Below are 20,996 nucleotides of genomic sequence, written 5' to 3' on the forward strand. Positions count from 1 at the left end.
ATTTGACTTCGACTTGAGACTGATGACTTGAAATGATTTGGCCAGGTTTTGTATAATGTTTTGCCACTCATTTTGAGGAAGAGTCTCGGTGGATTACTCGCCACTCAGCCAGAGACAGTAGCAACAGCAACTTGCAACAGATTGGCTTGTGGAACGCCCTCTGATTGGACCAGCAAACTGTCAATCCACACAGGTCTGGTGAGCTAGCCAACAGATTGCTGATTTGCTGTACAGCGCAAACGTCAAATTGTAGGGAGGGAGGATTGCCATAAATGGGTAACACTTTATTTGGATACTCCATCTGTAGATGCTCTACAGATTATCACTTCAACTAACTATCTACTAGCCCTAACCTTAACTTTTACCCTTACCCTAACAAGCAGTTGCTTATCAACAAGTAGTTTGTTGATAGTATCCTTCTGTCTTTAATATTATTGGTGATCAAAAATATTAAAGACATGCTCCGCAATTTTGGCGACTAGTAAGTACTTTTTAAATCTCCTGCTTTGGGCTGGATGTGCCAATGTGTTGTTCATACATGTGCATAATCTATGAGCAGAATTACTGTATTACCTCAATTAGCCACAAGGACACGTACATAGAGCCAGCCAGATGGAAAAAGTAGTTCGCCAGGCGCCCCCTGGCCCGGAGGGCGGCAGGGGTCTTGCCCCCCCAGGGGTCAAAATGTTTTGCCACAGTAGCTCTATTTTGGTGGCCTCTGGTACATTCTAATGGCTTGATTCCATCCAAAATAGGATACATAGCGAAATGATTTACTTCCCAGATTGAAACAATTTGTTGGGGTATTGTGTAGAAAGACACGACTTTACAATTTAAATGACAAATAACTTTCAGTGTATTGTTAGTTGTTTTGGATATCATCTAGGCCTATTTGATCAGGACTACTAAGCCTTTTTTTTAAACATTTAATCTGTCTTCTCTTGATTAGTCTTATTTATAGTTTTACTGCAAGATATGAATTGCCACAATGATGTTTGCTCTTGAAATTATGTAATTTATTACAACTGAAAAAGGAGCTATATAGACCACATTATCTTGAAAAATCTATTATAGGTCAAATATATAAAAATAAAAGAGTTATATCAGTCTTAAGTATTATATCTTTCTGATTTATATAACCTAAATGATGTAAAATGTTTCAATTTAGGTATGGACCTAAAATCTAGTTTTTGCCTGGTTCTGTTTTGTTCTTTCCCGAAATTCTGTTTTCTCCATTGAGTTTTTCCAGGTTTATGGTTTTCGCTCTAAATTTTTATAGAACACCCACTGTTGTTTTTCTAAGTCCACAACAATGCTTAAACCACGTCAGGAGCTAATGTTTGAGGCCTGGAAAAAAATTAAGTAATTTTGATTTTTGGGTGTAGTTGCCCTTTAATTCAAGTGTGCACCGAGCACAAGAGGCTGTTGTTTAGAAGTGATTTGTAGTGCACGTGATGGCCGAGTTTGCAAAGGAAATACCCACTGGATTGATTAAAATAATAAATATATCTTCTGCCAGGTTACTAGGTTACTGCTAGGCTACTTTGTAGTTCATATTTAAATGAGAAGGTTTTGGGAAAGCCTTTCTATCTACCAGAAGACTGTTTTCATTCGCATCATCGCTAACGGCTACAAAAAGTGGTAGATGTACACACCAGACACAGACAGGGGCATGCTTGTTGCCTCTTTAGAAAGTTGCAGGAAATACGAATCCCTGATGCGTTCTGTTCATGTCTTGTGACAAACTTGGGCAAATTAATTAATTTTCAATACATTTACATTGCCTTAAAGAAGTGTTCACACTCCTTTACTTTTTCCACATTTTGTTGTTTTACAGCCTGAATTTTGACAATACCCCATAATGTCAAAGTGGTATTTAGATTGTATAACATTTTTGAGATTAATAAAAAATGAAAAGCTGAAATGTATTGAGAGAACAAGTATTCAACCTGTTATGTTGTGGCAAGCCGAAATACTTTCAGGAGTAAAAATGTGCTTCACAAATCACATAATAAGTTGCATGGACTCATTTTGTGTTCAGTAATAGTGGTTAACATGACTTTTGAATGACTACCCCATCTCTGTACCCCACACATACAATTATCTGTAAGGTCCCTCAATCTAGTAATGAATTTCAAGCACAACGACCAAGGAGGTTTTTCAGTTCCTTGCGAAGAAGGGCACCGATTGGTAGATGTGTAGAAAATAATTGTTGCTAGTAGCGCAATGACTGGGAGTATATGGGTAACGCTTGTAGGCAAATCTAACTCTAACTTCCTTCATACTTGACAGAGACATAATCTGACACATCTGACTTTGGGGAAGTAGATAAAGAGCCTCATTGCCAAAGTATCTCTTTAAGTAATACTGCAAAAAAATTGGCAAAGAAATGTACTTTTTGTTCTGAATACAAGTGCCATGTTTGGAGCAAATTCAACACAGCACATCATTGAGTACCACTCTTAATTTTTTCAAGTATGGTGGTGGCTGCATCATATTATAGGTATGCTTGTCGTTTTTTAGGATTAAAAGAAACTGAATAAGGGCCTCCCAGGTGGCACAGCAGTCTAAGGCACTGCAGTGTTGCTGCGTCACTACAGCCTGGTGTTCCACAAGGAGTCGTGATCTAGCGACTCCTTGTGGCGGCCCGGGCACCTGCAGGCTGACTTCAGTCGTCAGTTGAACAGTGTTTCCTCCGACACATTGGTGCAGCTGGATTCTGGGTTAAGTGAGCAGGTGTTCAGAAGCGCAGTTTGGCGGGTCTTGTTTCGGAGCATGACGTGACCTTCGCCTCTCCCAAGCCCGTTGGAGAATTGCAGCGGTGAGACCAGATCATAATCACGAATTTGGGCTTGAAAAGTGGGGTAAAAATTACAATAAAAAATAAGAAATGGAATACTGCTAAGCACGGGCAAAATAATTTTAGTCTTCTTTCCAACAGACACTGGGAGAAAAAATGTACCTTTCAGCAGAACAAGATCCTAAAACACAAGGCCAAATATACACTGCAGTTGCTTTCCAAGATAACATTAAATGTTCCCGAATGGCCTAGTTAAAGTTTTGACTTAAATCAGCTCGAAAATCTATTGCAAGACTTGAAAATAGCTTCGATCAGCAACCAACTTCACAGAGCCTGAAGAATTAGAAAAATAATAATGGGCAAATATTGTACAATCCAGGTGTGCAAAGCTCTTAGACTTACAAAATGTGGGGGAAAAGTAAAGGACTGTGAATACTTTCTGAAGGCACTGTAGTTAATTCCCTACTAAGGTCAATACATTTAAAAAAATATTGTTGAATTCCGTTTTAATGTCTGGATTCCGCGAGGGCCCTAATTATCATATTTGGACCAAAATGAGGCTCTCCTCAACTTTATAGTTTCTGTAGTATTGATTCTTCATCGAATGCTTTCATAAGTTATCTGCAGATACTCGGCAAAAAGCCTAGGCCTATCAATAGCCTATGAACGGCTCTCACCGATTCAATTCGGTAGGCTATACTGACTGACGAGACGAGAGTCACTCACTTTAGCGTCACTGTATGGCAAGCCCTGACATCCTAGGAAAGGACACCTAAGAAATCCTTTTGTTTACTAACCACAGCAGTTTTACTGGGAGGGAGAACAGACATGAGACACTTTCTCCCTGTCCTCACTCGCTTTGTGACTGACAGTCGCCTATCCTATCAATAGATTGCTAGGAGATGCATATCGTTCATTCTGGAAGGAGAGGGTTTGACGGACTAGCGAAATATGTTTTTTTAAGTTAAAAGTCTAGTTAATATGAAGTGGAAAAGTAGCTGGCTGAAAATGAGTCTTATCGGCTGATTAGCCTATGGGCGGTGTTTATGGAAAACACTTGAGTTTGAAACCAACTGTTTACTGAAAGCTGTGCTGCGCCATTTTCCCCCATGTGGGCCAGCCCCCTAGTAATTATAGTTCCAGCCAATGAGCATCATCCCCTCAGTATTTGAGTGACAGCAAGCAAGATGCGCACACACAGCAGAGTGCGAGAGGGAGAGAGCAATGACGTAGATACAGAGCAATGACGCAGATACAGTTGAAGTCGGAAGTTTACATATACCTTCGCCAACTACTTTTAAACTGTTTTTCACAATTCCTGACATTTAATCCTAGTAAGAATTCCCTGTCTTAGGTCAGATAGGATCACCACTTTATTTTAAGAATGTGAAATGTCAGGATAATAGTAGAGGAAATGATTTATTTCATCACATTCCAAGTTTACATACAGGAAATTAGTATTTGGTAGCATTGCCTTTAAATTGTTCAACTTGGGTCAAACGTTTCGGGTGGCCTTCCACAAGTTTCCCACAATAAGTTGGGGGAATTTTGGCCCATTCCTCCTGACAGAGCTAGTGCAACTGAGTCAGGTTTGTAGGCCTCCTTGCTCGCATACGCTTTTTCAGTTCTGTCCACAAATATTCTATAGGATTGAGGTCAGGTCTTTGTGATGGCCACTCCAATACCTTGACTTTGTTGTCCTTAAGCCATTTTGCCACAACTTTGGAAGTATGCTTTGGGCCATTGTCCATTTGGAAGACCCATTTGTGACCAAGCTTTAACTTCCTGACTGATGTCTTGAGATGTTGTTTCAATATATCCACATCATTTTCCCTCATTAAGCCATCTATTTTGTGAAGTGCACCAGTCCCTCCTGCAGCAAAGCACCCCCACAACATGATGCTCCCACCCCCGTGCTTCACAGTTGGGATGGTGTTCTTCAGCTTGCAAGCTTCCCCCTTTTTTCACCTAACATAACGATGGTCATTATGGCCAAACAGTTCTATTTTTGTTTCATCAGACCAGAGAACATTTCTCCAAAAAGTACGATCTTCGTCTCCATGTGCAGTTGCAAATTGTAGTCTGGCTTTTTTTATGGCGGTTTTGGAGCAGTGGCTTCTTCCTCGGTGAGTGGCCTTTCAGTTTATGTCGTTATAGGACTTGTTTTACTGTGGATATAGATATTTTGTACCTGTTTCCTCAAGCATCTTCACAAGGTCCTTTCCTGCTGTTGTGGGATTGATTTGCACTTTTCGCACCAAAGTATGTTCATCTCTAGGAGACAGAACGCGTCTCCTTCCTGAGCGGTATGATGGCTGCGTGGTCTCATGGTGTTTATACTTGCGTACTATTGTTTGAAAAAGATGAACGGGCCTCCCGGGTGGCGCAGTGGTTAAGGGCGCTGTACTGCAGCGCCAGCTGTGCCATCAGGGACTCTGGGTTTGCGCCCAGGCTCTGTCGTAACCGGCCGCGACCGGGAGGTCCGTGGGGAGACGCACAATTGGCCTAGCGTCGTCCGGGTTAGGGAGGGCTTGATCGGTAGGGATGTCCTTGTCTCATCGCGCACCAGCGACTCCTGTGGCGGGACGGGCGCAGTGCGCGCTAACCAAGGTTGTCAGGAACACGGTGTTTCCTCCGGCACATTGGTGGGGCTGGCTTTCGGGTTGGATATGCTCTGTGTTAAGAAGCAGTGCGGCTGGTTGGGTTGTGTATCGGAGGACGCATTACTTTCAACCTTCGTCTCTCCCGATCCCGTACGGGAGTTGTAGCGATGAGACAAGATAGTAGCTACTACAACAATTGGACACCACAAAATTGGGGAGAAAAAGGGGTAACAATTCAACAACATAAAAAAACACACAAAAAAGATGAAAGGGGTACCTTCAGGAGTTTGGAAATTGCCCCCAAGGATGAATCAGAGTTCTACAAAAAAGTGTTGAGGTCTTGGCTGATTTCTTTTGATTTTGCCATGATGTCAAGCAGAGAAGCACTGAGGTTGAAAGTAGGCCTCGAAATACATCCACGGGTACACCTCCAATTGAATCAAATTATGTCAATTAGCCCATCAAAAGCTTCTAACGCCATGACATAATTTTCTGGAATTTTCCAAGCTGTTTAAAGGCACATTCAACTTAGTGTATGTATTTCTGACCCACTGGAATTGTGATATAGTAAATTATAAGTGAAATAATCGGTCTGTAAACAATTGTTGGAAAAATTACTTGTCATGCACAAAGTAGATGTCCTAAACGACTTGCCAAAACTATAGTTTGTTAACAAGACATTTGTGGAGTGGTTGAAAAATGAGTTTTAATGACTTCAACCTAAGTGTATGTAAACTTCTGACTTCAATTAAGTAAGCCCTTTTGGCTCGTGAGCTCTACTTTCAGAACTATTGGCTAAAAAGTATACAAACGTGCCGGAGAATCTCTAAGTGTTTACTTTCCAAGCTCACCAGCAATGTGGCATCAATCAAAAATTCCTGGCATAGGCCTACTGCTCTTTTGTTATGTCTAAATTGCTTAACATTTTTTTTTTCATATGAATATTACATTTGTAATTTGTTAAAAGTAATTATTAAATAACCAAAATGTGTTGTAGACTAACGTATGAAAATGGATGTCTGGTAGCCTCAATAAATAGAAAAAGATTTAGTTGAACAAGTCATTGCACATATAGATTTTTTTTATTTTACTTGATTTGAAAAAACGTGTGACTTGACCTGACTCGCTCTTAGAATGCACGACTTGGACTTGACTCGAGATTCGACCTGTTCTACCTGGGACAGGTAGCTTATGGTAGCTTATGAAGCTCTCTTAGCCTATAGATCACATATGGCAAACAAATAATCTTGACCTAAAAACTTCTGTGCTTCCTTGACAATCACGAATCGCTCTGCAAACCTGCTTATCTTCTCTCTTTTGTGGCACCAATGTGAGGGTTAATGGCAGGGGAAACAGTGTTTCAGTAGTCTAGTGTGTGGTGTGGAAATAATGACAAGCAAACCTGGGTAGCTTTGTGTTCACATTGCCTTGAAATGGAACCGGACTGTGGATTTAAAGCGAACCGAACTCAGATCACCTCTCCTGATGGTCTCAGTTCGCTTCGGGGTCTCTTTTGAGGGTTCTGTGTTCCTTTGGAGTGTTCACACTGCACAACAAATGAAGTGAACTGCACTGAGCACAAACATTTTAAGGAACCAAGTGTCAAAAAAACCCTAAAACTGTGGTTGGTTTTATGCAGTAATGTGAAGTATTGATTTTATCCCTAACTTAATACTTTGCATTTAGGTTGTACAATGTATTTTTATTTTTTTGGAAGAAGGCTTTTCCATATAGGCTTCCTTATTCAGTGAAACCAATATTGTTGAGTAGCTGGGATGTTGTTGAACCATGCCAGGGTCCAATCTTAACTTATTTTCTTTCTCGTCAGGCCAGTTGGCCAAAAATGTACTGTCCCAAACAGAATTTCTACTGGCCCGGACATGGTGTAGTTTTTTAATGCATTGGGGTCATGCAGGGCCTTGAGCAGCGTTTCCCAAACTCTGTCCTCTGGGGGTGGACATTTCGTTTTTTGCCCTAGCAATACACGGCTGATTCAAAAAAAAATCAACAAATTATCAAACTTAAATAATTTGAGTCAGCTGTGAGGTGCTCGGGCAAAAACCAAAACGTGCACCCCTTGGGGTCCCCAGGAACAACTTTGGGAAACACTGGTCTATAGGTTGGTATGCTTCTCTCTATATTCAACTATTAAAGATATTCTCCAGTACTTTGGCGACTAAGACATTATTGAACATCCGCTTTGGGCTGGATGTTTCAATATGTAGTTCATACATACATAATCTTTGAGCAGAATTACTGTTTTACCTCAATTAGCCACGAAATCCCTCATTTGAAATCAACTGTTTCCCTACATTTCCCCCCATGGGGCAGCAGGTAGCCTAGTGGTTAGAGCGTTGGGCCAGTAACCGAAAGGTTGCTAGATCGAATCCCCAAGTTGACGAGGTAAAATCTGGCATTCTGCCCCTGAACAAAGCACTGTTCCCTGGTAGGCCGTCATTGTAAATAATAATTTGTTCTTAATCATTTGTTCTTGCCTAGTTAAATAAAGGTATAAAAAAATACAAATGTGGGCCAGCCCCCTAACAATTCGAGTTCCAGCCAAAGCAGAGTTTAATTTTGTAAATCCCTTTCTGTAAAATAAATATGCTCAGCGAATGTATTATTGTGTGTTTCTTTTTGCTCTGGACAGTTTGCGTGTGCTGTGTGAAGGCATCAGTAGCATGGTGGTGCTTGAATGAATGGCCAATCATATTGCTCAAATACAAATAGCTTGAGTATTCTGCCTGTGGTCTTCATTGGTTTTCAATGGTAGACTGTGACGGAGAAGGTAAATGTTGAAATGGAACTAAAAAATGAGCAGAAAAGTTCATGGCCAGGTCGGTCCAGTGACTGACGAGATCCACTGGCCATCGTTAATGTTGAACCCTGCATGCACATTTTTCCCGTCTCAGCCTTTGTTAGTTACAGCGATCAGAGATGACCATGATCACAAATCATAGTTAACTAGTTTTAGTGCACATACACCACATGTGTCGTTAAAGGGTGTCGTAAAACCACATCAACAGAGAACTATAGGTGTTTTATCACCATTGGCCTCATCCCGTAGCACACGCTCCAGCAGGTATATTTCACTGGTCACCCCCAAAGCCAATTCCTCTTTGGCTGCCTTTCCTTCCAGTTCTCTGCTGCCAATGACTGGAACGAACTGCAAAAATCACTGGAGTTGGAGACTCATATCTCACTCACTAACTTTAAGCACCTGCTGTCAGAGCAGCTCACAGATCACCTGTACATGGCCCATCTGTAAATAGCCCATCTAACTACCTCATCCCCATACTATTATTTATTTTGCTCCTTGCACCCCAGTATCTCTACTTGCAAACTCATCTTCAGGACATTGATCACTACAGTGTTAATTGCTTTATTGTAATTATTTTGCCATTATGGCCTATTTCTTGCCTTACCTCCCTTATCTTACCTCATTTGCAATCACTGTATATAGACTTTTTCTATTGTATTATTGACTGCATATTTTGTTTATTCCATGTGTAACTCTGTTGTTGTTTGTGTTGGAATGCTTTGCTTTATCTTGGCCAGGTCGCAGTTGTAAATGAGAACTTGTTCTCAACTAGCCTACCTGGTTAAATGAAGGTGAAATAAAAAAATCTTGACATCCCTTGGCAGTTTCCTTCCTACCTGGCAGCTCAGTTAGGAAGGTGGGATATTTATTTTCTGGGTGGTATAATATACTATCCACAGCTTGATTATTCACTTGGCTGTGCTCAAAGGGATATTCGGTGTCTCTTCATTATGGCGGATGTCTTCTCGCTCACCCAACCTCCCACTCACTCAGGCTAACCAGTCTCCTCTTCATCTTTGCAGTGTTAAACCAGCTGCCCCTGCCATCCCCTCTCCCTGCCACCACCACTAAGAGTCTGCTGTACAATGGGAGGATCGCGGAGGAGGTCAACTGTCTGCTGGCCTGCCGGGATGAGAACCTGGTGTCCCAGCTGGCTCACAGCCTCAACCAGGTTTCCACCGAGCACATGTGAGTACCTCCCCACCCCTGCACATTTCTACGCTAGTTTTCAAAACAGCTGAGTAGAGAAAGTTGTGAGCCACAGTTGCCATAGTTGATTCATGTATAAAGTGTGTGATTTATTCTGATGTGCTGACTGTAACCTTTCTGCCCCACCCCCCTCCCCTCCCATTGCAGAGAGCTGAAGGACAACTTGGGCAGTGATGACCCGGAGGGTGACGTGCCTGTGCTGCTGCAGACAGTGCTCTCGAGGAACCCCAACATCTTCAGGGAGAAAAGTAAGTCAGCCTGGCATAGGGTTCAGGGTGGTACGGAGAAGAGTGTGTTGGACGCTGCTCTGGAGCACATTGTATGGCCTAATACAGCACTGACTGTGTCCCTTCTTCTTATGGACTTGATTTGTTGACCTGAGTAATACTTCCTGGGTCAATTGTGTTTTCTGGGTCAAAACAGCGTTTTGAGGCATTGCAAGGCAAGTTTTGTTGTCTTGGGTGATTTTTAGAGTTAGCGCTGTACTTGTAGCTTGGAAAGAGCTTGTGGTATGTGTTGGCCACCCCTCATAACCTGGTTCCTCTCCAGGTTTCTTCCTAGGTTTTGGCCTTTCTAGGGAGTTTTTCCTAGCCACCGTGCTTCTACACCTGCATTGCTTGCTGTTTGGGGTTTAAGGCTGGGTTTCTGTACAGCACTTTGAGATATCAGCTGGTGTAAGAAGGGCTATATAAATAGATTTGATTTGGTGTACTTATGGCCTTGAGTATAGTTGATAAAACATTTAATTGCTCTGTGATCTATGGGCAGATCAAGAAGCCATTTCAGTCAGTGACTGAAACTGGTGACAAACTGGTGTCTAGTTGCTGGTGCTATAGGGGGAAAGTGGTGTCTGCACAGATGGTTGAGGCTGGTGCCAGTAGGGATTCCTCGGTACTGTGTAGTGCTGTGCTGAGATTGGGATACAGCGCAAGACTTGGAACCTCGTCATGTCTGAGACAGTTTGTTATCCATAGTACACATGCAAATGAGTTTGCTAACCTCTTCCCTAGCTGCTGTTGCATTCATAATCCAGATAATTGAAATAGCTTATCACTGTCCCTGTCATGCTCTGTTTTCCCAAGCAGTTTTTTGTGTGTTAATGTTTGGTTAAGGACCTTGATTAGGCAAGCTAAGTGTGTTATGATGATGACACAGACTTGTATCCTGTGTCATCTCTGCTGGCTAAGTGACCCCGGCCATTTGCATGTCCTCCAGTGAAATGTCTCCCAAACCTCTGGCCTGACGCTGTGCTGTTGTATTCAACAGTGAATCGTGCAATGTGTTTATTGGACTTTGTCGTACACTCTGTGAAAACTGTTCTGTTACTGTAATCTCCTGCACTCCCCAGAACTCTTAAATACTAGTGTTTTGTAAAGAAATGCATTTTGTCAACCCACCAGAGAACTGAGTGAGGATCAGAAAGTGATCTCATGCAGTCTCGCTCCCGAAGTAGCTTAATAGTTCTTTGAGTGAGGTCTTCTGTCTCCCACTGACATAAACAGGACCCCTCTGCTTTGGCCTGGAGGTTGCCTCCGTACTGGTGCTGTGCACTGGCCTTCTCTATTCCTCTTTAATCACTTCTTCTTTTCACCTTAAAGATATAATGCAGCAGCCAATAATGCCGCAGTACAAGATGTCCCAGAATTCCATGCATGGGAGTCCGGCGTCGACAAACTACCAGCAATCCACTATCTCACACAGCCCTTCTAGGTATAACGATACATTTCTCATTCAATTTGGTGTAATGGTACAGTGGGTGCTCTGATGGTTCATTCAAGACTCCTGTCAGCTTTTGAGAGTTACAAGTTCCCTTGGAATTGACATGTTCTTCTCATCCTCTGCCTCTACAGTCGCTTTGCATCTCCACAGATGGGGTCTGGCGCTAGGTTCACGCCCCAGCAGAACAGCCCTGTGTCTAGCCCTTACGCCCCCCAAAGCCCTGCAAGTTACATGCAGCAGTACCCTCATCCCCCCAGCTATTCTCAGCACCAACAGATCCAGCAAGGTGAGACTGCACCTCTGTGTTGTATAGGGAAATGATGCATGAAAACTACAAAACTGATTTTCAGGTAACCGTACTGTACCTAACTTTTATGTACAGTACCAGTCAAACGTTTGGAGATACTTACACGTTCAAGGGTTTTTCTTTATTGTTGCTATTTTCTACATTGTAGAATAATAGAGAAGACATCAAAACTGTGAAATGACACATATGGGATCGTGTAGTGAACAAAAAAGTGGGAAACAAATCAAAATATATTTTATATTTGAGATTCTTCAAAGTAGCCATCCTTTGCCTTGATGACAGCTTTGCACACTCTTGGCATTCTCTCAACCAGCTTTTACATTTTTATTTGATTTAACTAGGCAAGGCAGTCATACTTGTTATTTACAATGACACCCTACACTGGCCAAACCCTAACCCGGACGACGCTGGGACAATTGTGCGCCGCCCTATGGGACTTGTTTTACACTTTTTTGCTCACTACATGATTCCATATGTGTTATTTCATAGTTTTGATGTCTTCACTATTAGTCTACAATGTAGGAAATAATCCAAATAAAGATAAACCCTTGAATGAGTAGGTGTGTCCAAACTGTTGACTGGTGCTGTATGTCAGGATGTTGATTCTGTGTTGAACCAACACACTTTAACCAACAGACCAAATTGTATTTGTCACATGCTTCATAAACAACAATGACATGTTTACTTACAGGCTCTTTTCCAACAATGCAGAGTTGAAGATTAAAGTAGAAATAGTGAAACAGGGAGTAGATACACAGTGCATAATGAATAACAATAACGAGTCAAAATAACATGGATATATACCCATGGTTTACCCTGGTGTGTTGTGTTGATGTTCTGTGGTCGTAGAGCTGCATGGTTCCCCTGTCGTTCCGGCTGCACCCTCTTATTCAGGAAGCCCCAAGAGGCCTGTGCAGCCCTGCCTAGAGGTGCAGACCCAGCCCCAGGCCTCCCCCCACCAGAACCCCTCCACCCCAACCTTAGGTACGGGAGTCACCTGGGGACATCATGTCAAACATCCGCAATCCTGCCCCATCACCTCCAAGCTGTGACCCATCGGCTCATGTGTCTGTGCCTTATTATTTGCAGCACCAAATATCCATGTTCTGTCGATGCAAACTCTATGTGTAACAATACAGGATGCAGTGTTGGTTTGCGATGCACACTTGCTGCAAGATTTCTGTACATTGGCATAATATTTCATGTTTTCTTTCTTTTGTTTTGTCGTTTTATGTCTTGTTTATTTGCATTCATTCCAGCTTTTAAACAAGATTTACAGGTGAACCAGTGGTTGAATATGGGTTTTGGCTTAGCTGGAAGGCAGTTAAACTATTGATTGATTGTATCTGAGATTTATTTGGGTGTCTGTCTGTGTCGGTTCAGTTGCCAGTCCCGTGGTTCCTGCTAGCATGCGGAACATCCACGACAACAAGGTCTCCGGGCAAATTTCAAGCAACTCAGCCAATCACAATGCCAGACATGGCTCGAACGAAGATTACATGAACATAGTCCACAGACTAGGGAATGAGGTAAACAAAAGAAATGATTCATACAAAAATGAAACTCTACCTCGCAAAGAGACTATTTTGACATGAAATTCAGTTTCCTCACGTGGATCCTCATTGCTTGTACACTGCCTGAATGTATTTGTTGTATCCACCATTGCTGCTTTAATGATCTGAAATATAGATACTTATGTGACATGTGTTTTCCCTAGGAGAGTGATCCTTCCATGAGAAATGCCTCCTTCCCGCTCCGATCGCCCCAGTCTATTTCTTCCCCTGTGGGCAGCGAAGGGACCCCAAAAGGTATTATGCATGGTCATGCTGTGGGCTGGAAATCACGAGTCAACCTACTTATTCTATGCCAAGCAGTGTTTCTCCTATATTCTTTTAGTAGCCGCTGCCCACCACTTCAAATAATGATTACAAAAAAGTTGGTAAAACGTTTTCAGTGTAAACTTATACCAGATGTCTAAATATGTAGAATAGATAAAGGAGCTATATATATTTAAATAAGATCCTATTTGAGAACTAATAATCACTCAAACAAATCTCCAGAAGGAGAATGTAAAATTTTAAAAAATGCCATGGGTCCCCCATAGATTTTTTTAAATAACGTTTGAGCTCCCCCACCAAGCTGACTTTGCCACCACTGCTGAAAAAAGTCCTTGTTAAAAAATCAACTCACCTTTTTGGTTTTGGCAGGGTCACGACCTGGCCTCATTCTGCAATCCCCTCCACCTTATGCTCCCCCCCGTGACGCCGCTCCCGACCTCCTCCTGGACTCTCCTGACCACAAGAAGAAGCAGAAGAAGCTAACTAAAGAGGAGAAAGAGCAGTTGGAAAAAGCTGCCATGTACGACATTGTTAGCTCTCCCTCTAAAGACTCCACCAAGCTGACCCTCAAACTGTCCCGGGTGAAGTCCTCTGAGTTGGACCAGTCCGGAGAGCTCCTATCCGGGGTAGAGGACCAGGACACTGACCTGGCCTACAACAGCCTGCAGTTCTCCCGGACGCAGCAGGACCCTTCCCACAGGTTAGCCCCGGGCCAGGGGGAGCAGTCAGGCTACCAGCAGGTCCCTGTGCTCCAGAACACCAAACAGGCAATAGGGGTGATCAGCGGAGCTGTGTACGACGATGCTGAGATGGACGCTCTCGCTGAGATCGAGAGGATAGAACGAGAGACGCTCATAGAAAGGGAGCGCTGCTCCAAAGAGGTTCAGGATAAAGGTGAGTGTGCACATCTTGCTTCATCTAGTTTTACACTTACTGATTTATCACATACTGGCAATATTTTTCACTTAATAAAGAGAGATGGGAGAAAGAACTTGATAGTTGTGGGTGTCTGTCAATTTCCTTACCCATGGTTTCCTCATTGTAGACAAGCCACTGAAGAAGCGGAAGCAGGACTCGTATCCCCAAGAGCCTGGTGCTGGTGGGACAGCGGGGGCAACTCAGCCTGGCGTGGGAGGGGGCAATGTTGGCAGCAAGTTGGCACCCCAGGAGGCTAGTGCAGCCAGTAATGGTGCCAGCCGGCCAGCTCTAATGGTCAGCATCGACCTGCAGCAAGCAGGCAGAGCTGACGGGCAGCCAGAGGTGAACATGGGCACCCCCACCCCAGCCGTGGAGGCCCGGCGCTGGCCCGAGGAACGCCTGGGTCCAGAGGAAGGCTCCGACTCTACCGGAGTCCTGCGGCTAAAGTCCAAGACGGATGGAGAGCGACTACAGACTGCAGACGGCCGGCCAGAAGTCATCAAGCAGCGCGCCGACACCCCCAAGAAGCTGGGCCCCGACGGCCGACCGGAGACCCCTAAACACAAGCACGAAAACAGAAGAGACTCGTCCAAACACAGACACGATGGAAAACCTGACAATGGCAAGGCCCGACCTGACAGCAGGATTCCTGACACGCCACGACAACGGCACGAGGGCCGCTCAGACTCTGGTCACAGGGAAGAGAGGTCTCGGGACAGCGACCCATCCCGTATCCGCAGGCCAGAAACCCCCAGCAAGTCCAGCAGGGGGGAACACGACTCCAAACATGGACGGGACAGAGAGAGGGAGCGGGCGGATAAAGACAGGGAGAGGAAACACAGGACAGAGGCAGGGGAACCACGGGACCGCCGGTCTCCAGAGCAGCGCTCCAGGCCAGAGAGCCCGCGGGTTAAGCAGGAGGGCCGAGGGGGGGTGGACCCCAGTGGGCGCCAGAGGACTGACCGGCCATGCCCCAACCTCAAACCCCCTAATAAAGAGGAGAGGAGGAGCGGGGAGGAGAAGAGGAGTGGGGACGGCAGCAGGAACCGACAGGACTCCAAGCAGCAACAGCAACCTGTTGAAAGCAAACAGGAGTTCCCTGCCTACCTGCTAGGGGGGGTAAAGTCTGGAGTCTTTAAGAACTTTGTGATTCCCAAGATGAAGCGGGATAAGGATGGGCATGTGTTGGCAGCTGAGATGAGGAAGCCTGGGTCTGGTCTGGGGCCTGTAATGGAGGGCTGGAGCGAGCCCCGGGTCAAGCTGGAGCGACTGGGACTGGTAGAGGAGATGAAGACAGGAGCCAAACCTGTTGTGGTGCTGCAGAAACTCAGCATCGACGAGGTGCAGAAAATCATCAGGGAAAGGGAGGACAGGAACGCACGTGGCTCCAAGTCCTCCAAGAGCAGACACTCACATGAGAAGTCTGGGAAAGGTAAGAGACATTCTGCTGTCTGCGTGACTGACTCGGTCAGCTTATTGTGTGGGTGAAGTTAAGGTTTAACTATGGTTTTGACATCATGTGTTTTTTACTTAATTTGAGAACTTTGAGTTTTAATTACTTTGCACATTGATCCACTAGCAGCACAGAATCACGTACTGTATTTTACTCCCCTTGAAGGGATTCTGATTTATTTTGGGGTTGATTTGATTTGGTCATGAGGCCTTGCTAATGATCCTGTATACAAGACACTACTGGTTTTAATTGTGGCGCGTAATGTGTCGTTGTTAGTGTATTTAGCCCTTTCATACCAGGGCTAATAGATGACTGGGTGACCTCTCCTTAGGAGGTCTTGATGAATCAGTGTTGAAAGAACTGCCTCCTCATCTCATTGCTGAGATAGAGTCCACCATGCCACTGTGTGAGAGAGTGAAGATGAACAAACGCAAGCGCAGCACCGTCAACGAGAAGCCCAAGTACGCCGAAGTCGACTCCGACGACTCAGACGACGACTCTGTGACGGAGTGTGAGTGTCACACAACATTGCTGTCTCCCCCCCCCCCCCCCCACAGCCATATCCAAAACTGTGTTCATTCCAATCCCAGTAGTGCGGGCTAATGGTTGATAACATACCCCTGATGATTAAAGCAACATCCTGCGACGTGTTGCTCCTTCTTTCTCTCCCTGCAGCTGCACGGAAGCGTCACAAGAAGGAGCGAGAAAAGACGTGGATGCCTGATGAGCGGGAGAGGAGAGGCTCAGGAGAGCACCGGAGGAGTAGTTGGGGCTCCCAGGAGCGGCGCAAGGGATCTGGCAGGCGCTACCGAGAACGCAGCCCAGAGGAATCGGATGAGGAATCCCCACCACCCAGCATGAGTGACCGTAAGTCTGGCGCCGTCTTCGACTGACCATCCAGCATGTGCGTCAATGGTTATCTTTTCCACTGTCTGAAGAGTTTAAGCCAGCAGGCTATACCTGGGCATTAGATGCAAGGGTAAAAAAAAATGCATAGGATGAGATGTAAGATCATCATTTGATCACCCTTTTGTTGCTGAGCTTTGTAGTTTACGCGAATTCACTGAAAACCACCACGAACACATTGTTATATTAACAGTATTGCACTTTTCACACAGCCTACTTTTGGCCAGCAAATAGCCTAACCGCCGATCAAGCAACATTACGGACTAAACATTCAAATCCTGTTGCTGCATGATTATTTTGCTTAGACTATATCGTTCAAATTAAGATCTTAGATCTGTAGTAATATTTAACTAGGTAAGTTGTTGCTGTCCAATGTATTTTTCGAACATGCATCTATCCTGTCCAGTTGCCAGAAAGATGAAGAAGGAGAAACAGAAGAAGAGGAAGTCATACGAGCCCAAGCTGACACCAGAAGGTAATTTTGTCCTAACTTCAGCCGTGTCTTTGTTGTATGACTTTTGTCCCATTAACGCAGGTTACTCACTTTCTCTGTGTTTACTCAACAGAACTGATGGACTCCTCCACTTTCAAGAGGTTCTCAGCCAGTGTGGACAACATTCTGGAGAGCTTGGAGGACATTGACTTCAACGCCATGGGTATGCATTATTCATGATCTACTTTTACAGGTGTTTTTTTATTTATTTTTTATCCTCAGCGGTTTGAGTCGGTGTTTTTAATACCTTCTACCAAGGATGGGACAGATAACCTTGTGATTGTTGGAATTATTTTCCAAATGTAATTCGATTTCGGCCGTAGTAATGTTCAGTGACAAATGACGGTGACAGAACTGCTTCCTCTAACTCCAGAACTCTTGTCAACAGATGATGATGAGATCCCACAGGAGCTTCTGCTGGGGAAACACCAGCTGAGCGAGCTGGGCAGCGAATCTGCTAAGATCAAGGCCATGGGCATCACCTTCAGGGTAAGAAAGGGGAACACTGGATGCAGGGTGATGTCAGTCTTTTTGTCAGTCCTAAATTGGATACGGTATTCTGTTATGTATTTTCTCATCTGTCTCATCCATAGCTTCCATCTGATAAGTTGGTGAAGGTCCTGAACATCCTGGAGAAGAACATTCAGGACGGTTCCAAGCTCTCCACACTGATGAACCATGTAAGTTGTCCTCTCATATGGTTTCCCGGACACAGATTGTCTCCTCCTGACTTAAAAAGCAAGTTCCACTTGTCTGAACGTCTTCCCTCTCTGTCCCAACAGGACGCAGACGCAGAAGACGAGGAGCGGCTGTGGCGTGACCTCATCATGGAGCGCGTGACCAAGTCTGCAGACGCCTGTCTGACGGCCCTCAACATAATGACGTCGTCCCGCATGCCCAAGGCGGTGTACATCGAGGACGTGATTGAGAGGGTGCTGCAGTACACCAAGTTTCACCTGCAGAACACCCTCTACCCTCAGTATGACCCTGTCTACAGAGTGAACCCTCATGGAGGTCAGCACCATAAACCCACCTTACTCTCAAAGCAATTGGAGCAAAGCCATAGCATAATGTGGCGAGAACAGGCCATATAAATGTCCAGTCACAGTCTTGATACACTGTTCAAGACCAGAGCACCCAGAACGTTTGAAAGACAGTTAATGTAAAGAATAAGCATAGTGTGTATATTCAAGGCAGTGTGGTCCGTCTCTGAACTACCGGCGCCACTGTTATGCATATTCCTGCATAACTGACTGTGGAGAGGGTTTTTGCTCTACATTCCCTGTTAACTGATTTTCTCACGGTCTCTCCTCCCATCTCCCACCCAGGTGGCTATCTGAGCTCCAGGGCTAAGAGAGCTAAAAGCTCCACACACAAGCAGAGGGTGATCATCATGCTCTACAACAAGGTGTGTGACATCGTCAGCAACATCTCTGAGCTCCTGGAGATCCAGCTGTTGACGGACACCACCATCCTACAGGTGAGACTCGGCTCCTAGTGCTATCCCTGGGGGTCATGCCCTCTGACCCCATGCTCACCTTGTGACCCATCTCTCCTTACCTCAGGTCTCCTCCATGGGCATCACTCCATTCTTTGTGGAGAGTGTCAGTGAGCTCCAGCTGTGTGCCATCAAACTAGTGACCGCGGTAAGAATCCAAAACAGGGTTCCCATTGAGTTGTCACATGTGCCGAATACAGCAGGTGTAGGTAGACCTTACAGTGAAATGCTTACTTACAAGCCCTAAGCCAACAATGTAGTTTCACGAAAATCCCCCAATAAGTAAGAGCTAAGAATAACAAATAATTTAGGAGCAGCAGTAAATAATAGCGGGGCTATATACAGGGGGGTACCGGTACAGAGTCAATATAAATACACTTCCCTTTATTGTGCATCCATACAGCCCTTGTATAGCAGTGCCAAGGTTGCTCTTGATGTGGTGCTTCAAACCAGGGTTCCCATGGAGTCTGGATTTGTTCTAGAATATATTTCCTTTCATTGTGTATGTATTATGTATAGCTATGTCAGGGTAACTCTTTCATTTATTTGTATTTATTAGGATCCCCATTAGCGGCTGCCAAGGCAGCAGCTACACTTCCTGGGGTCCAAACAGGATTAGAACAATTACATCAAATAAAACAATTCCTCATACAATACATGATTACTCTATTATTACAAATGTACAATATAATCTTTACAATATTACAATGTGTGTGTGTGTGTGTGTGTGTGTGTGTATAGAGTGTGTGTGACTCTGATGATGAGCCTTTTCTCCTGATCTCCCTTAGGTGTTCTCTCGCTATGAGAAGCACAGGCAGCTCATCCTGGAAGAGATCTTCACCTCTCTGGCCAGATTACCCACCAGCAAACGCAGCCTCAGGAACTTCAGGTAACTGTACCTGTAGAGAACATGCGCCACGAGAGACCATGTCGTAGTTCTCAAGAAACAGTCCTTATTTTTCAAATGCTTTTCTGGTTCTTTTCAGCGTGTTTATCTGCTTTGTCCGTGTTTCTTTGTCCATGTGTGTGTCCCTAGGCTGAACAGCAGTGATAAGGATGGGGAGCCCATGTACATCCAGATGGTCACAGCTCTGGTGCTTCAGCTCATCCAGTGTGTGGTGCACCTCCCCAGCAACAGGGACAGTCACGATGATGAGTACAACAAGAAGGTACGTTAGAGATGCCATGTACTACCTGGGCTAGTGATGATTCGACAGAATTCTCAGCCAAAGACTTCCGTATTTAGTTTGTATTATTTTCCCAGGTGGATCAAGATGTCCTGATCACTAACTCTTATGAGACGGCCATGAGAGCAGCTCAGAACTTCCTGTCCGTCTTCCTAAAGAAGTAAGTTGATCTCTCATTCTCAAAATCAAACTACATCCTAACTGTTATGAGAAGACGGTGTGGCCTCCCGAGTGGCACAGCAGTCTAAGGCACTGCATCGCAGTGCTAGTGGCTGTACAGTGTACAGCCACCAGCTGTACAGTGTTTCCTCTGACACATTGGTGCGATTGGCTTCCGGGTGAAGCGAGTAGTGTGTCAAGAAGCAGTGCGGCTTGGCGGGGTCGTGTCTCGGGGGACGCGTGGCTCTCGGCCTTTGCCGAGTCTGTACGGGAGTTGCAGCGATGGGACAAGTCTGTAACTACCAATTGGATATCACGAAATTGGGGAGAAAAAGGGGTAAAAGAAGATGGCGTAAGATATCTGTTATGATACTGTAAGCTCTTCGATCAAACCTCCCTCTGTCTGTGTTTCAGGTGTGGCAGTAAGCAGGGAGAGGAGGACTACCGGCCGCTGTTTGAGAACTTTGTCCAGGACCTGCTGTCTACGGTGAACAAACCAGAATGGCCAGCTTCAGAGCTTCTCCTCAGTCTGCTGGGACGTCTACTGGTGAGTCCATCCGTCATACAAACAAAGATTCGGCTAAATCGATCAGTTATTGACTAACAGAAGAGATAAAAAGCACATAGGACTCCTCTGGTATAGGGATGGGCACGTTTATCCAGATATCCGAACATACATTAGTATTGGATAACTTGTGAGTAATCCTAAAAATAAGAAAATAATATAGGACTATTTTAACAATGAAAAGGCTTTGTCAAAATGTTATTGTCTATGTGACATTGTTCCATTCAAGGATATATAGTACCATGATACTTGAAATTCTTAATGACATTTTTTTACGACATACCGGTAGCGTTTCACGCGTGTAGCTGCTTGTTTTTTGTCGGCCATTCAAAGCAGCAGAGGTTCCATGTATAGCAAGTGAAGTGAGAGATCTCTAAGCATTCCAACATTTTATAAAAAATGACGGAATAAAAAGTTTGCTAAATGAGAAGGCTTGGGCTACAACCGACAGGTAGGCTGTTGTTTCATCTGAATGGAGTTGTTGTTATTTGTTGACTAGGATGGGGGAGCGCGGCATATT

General features: G+C 44.5%; 1 protein-coding gene across 4 annotated transcripts in view; it reads left to right on the plus strand.

Moving 5' to 3' along the window:
- The window catches only part of LOC135517792 (nipped-B-like protein), a 49,381-nt gene that overhangs the window by 14,516 nt on the left and 13,869 nt on the right, over window positions 1-20,996 (plus strand). Inside the window, exons 3-24 of one of the 4 annotated variants that reach the window (XM_064942393.1) lie at window positions 9,247-9,412; window positions 9,581-9,681; window positions 11,032-11,143; window positions 11,284-11,438; window positions 12,309-12,443; window positions 12,843-12,988; window positions 13,177-13,267; window positions 13,667-14,191; window positions 14,343-15,647; window positions 16,000-16,179; window positions 16,344-16,535; window positions 16,981-17,049; window positions 17,141-17,230; window positions 17,456-17,556; window positions 17,661-17,747; window positions 17,850-18,081; window positions 18,396-18,547; window positions 18,633-18,713; window positions 19,354-19,454; window positions 19,602-19,734; window positions 19,830-19,912; window positions 20,326-20,458. In XM_064942393.1, coding sequence (XP_064798465.1) covers window positions 9,247-9,412; window positions 9,581-9,681; window positions 11,032-11,143; window positions 11,284-11,438; window positions 12,309-12,443; window positions 12,843-12,988; window positions 13,177-13,267; window positions 13,667-14,191; window positions 14,343-15,647; window positions 16,000-16,179; window positions 16,344-16,535; window positions 16,981-17,049; window positions 17,141-17,230; window positions 17,456-17,556; window positions 17,661-17,747; window positions 17,850-18,081; window positions 18,396-18,547; window positions 18,633-18,713; window positions 19,354-19,454; window positions 19,602-19,734; window positions 19,830-19,912; window positions 20,326-20,458 — 4,370 coding nt within the window. The remainder of the gene's footprint in view (window positions 1-9,246; window positions 9,413-9,580; window positions 9,682-11,031; window positions 11,144-11,283; window positions 11,439-12,308; window positions 12,444-12,842; window positions 12,989-13,176; window positions 13,268-13,666; window positions 14,192-14,342; window positions 15,648-15,999; window positions 16,180-16,343; window positions 16,536-16,980; window positions 17,050-17,140; window positions 17,231-17,455; window positions 17,557-17,660; window positions 17,748-17,849; window positions 18,082-18,395; window positions 18,548-18,632; window positions 18,714-19,353; window positions 19,455-19,601; window positions 19,735-19,829; window positions 19,913-20,325; window positions 20,459-20,996) is intronic. The other 3 variants (XM_064942394.1, XM_064942395.1, XM_064942396.1) reach the window with 3 other exon arrangements.

Source organism: Oncorhynchus masou, chromosome 28, assembly GCF_036934945.1.
Source record: "Oncorhynchus masou masou isolate Uvic2021 chromosome 28, UVic_Omas_1.1, whole genome shotgun sequence".
Classification (NCBI taxonomy): Eukaryota; Metazoa; Chordata; class Actinopteri; order Salmoniformes; family Salmonidae; genus Oncorhynchus; species Oncorhynchus masou.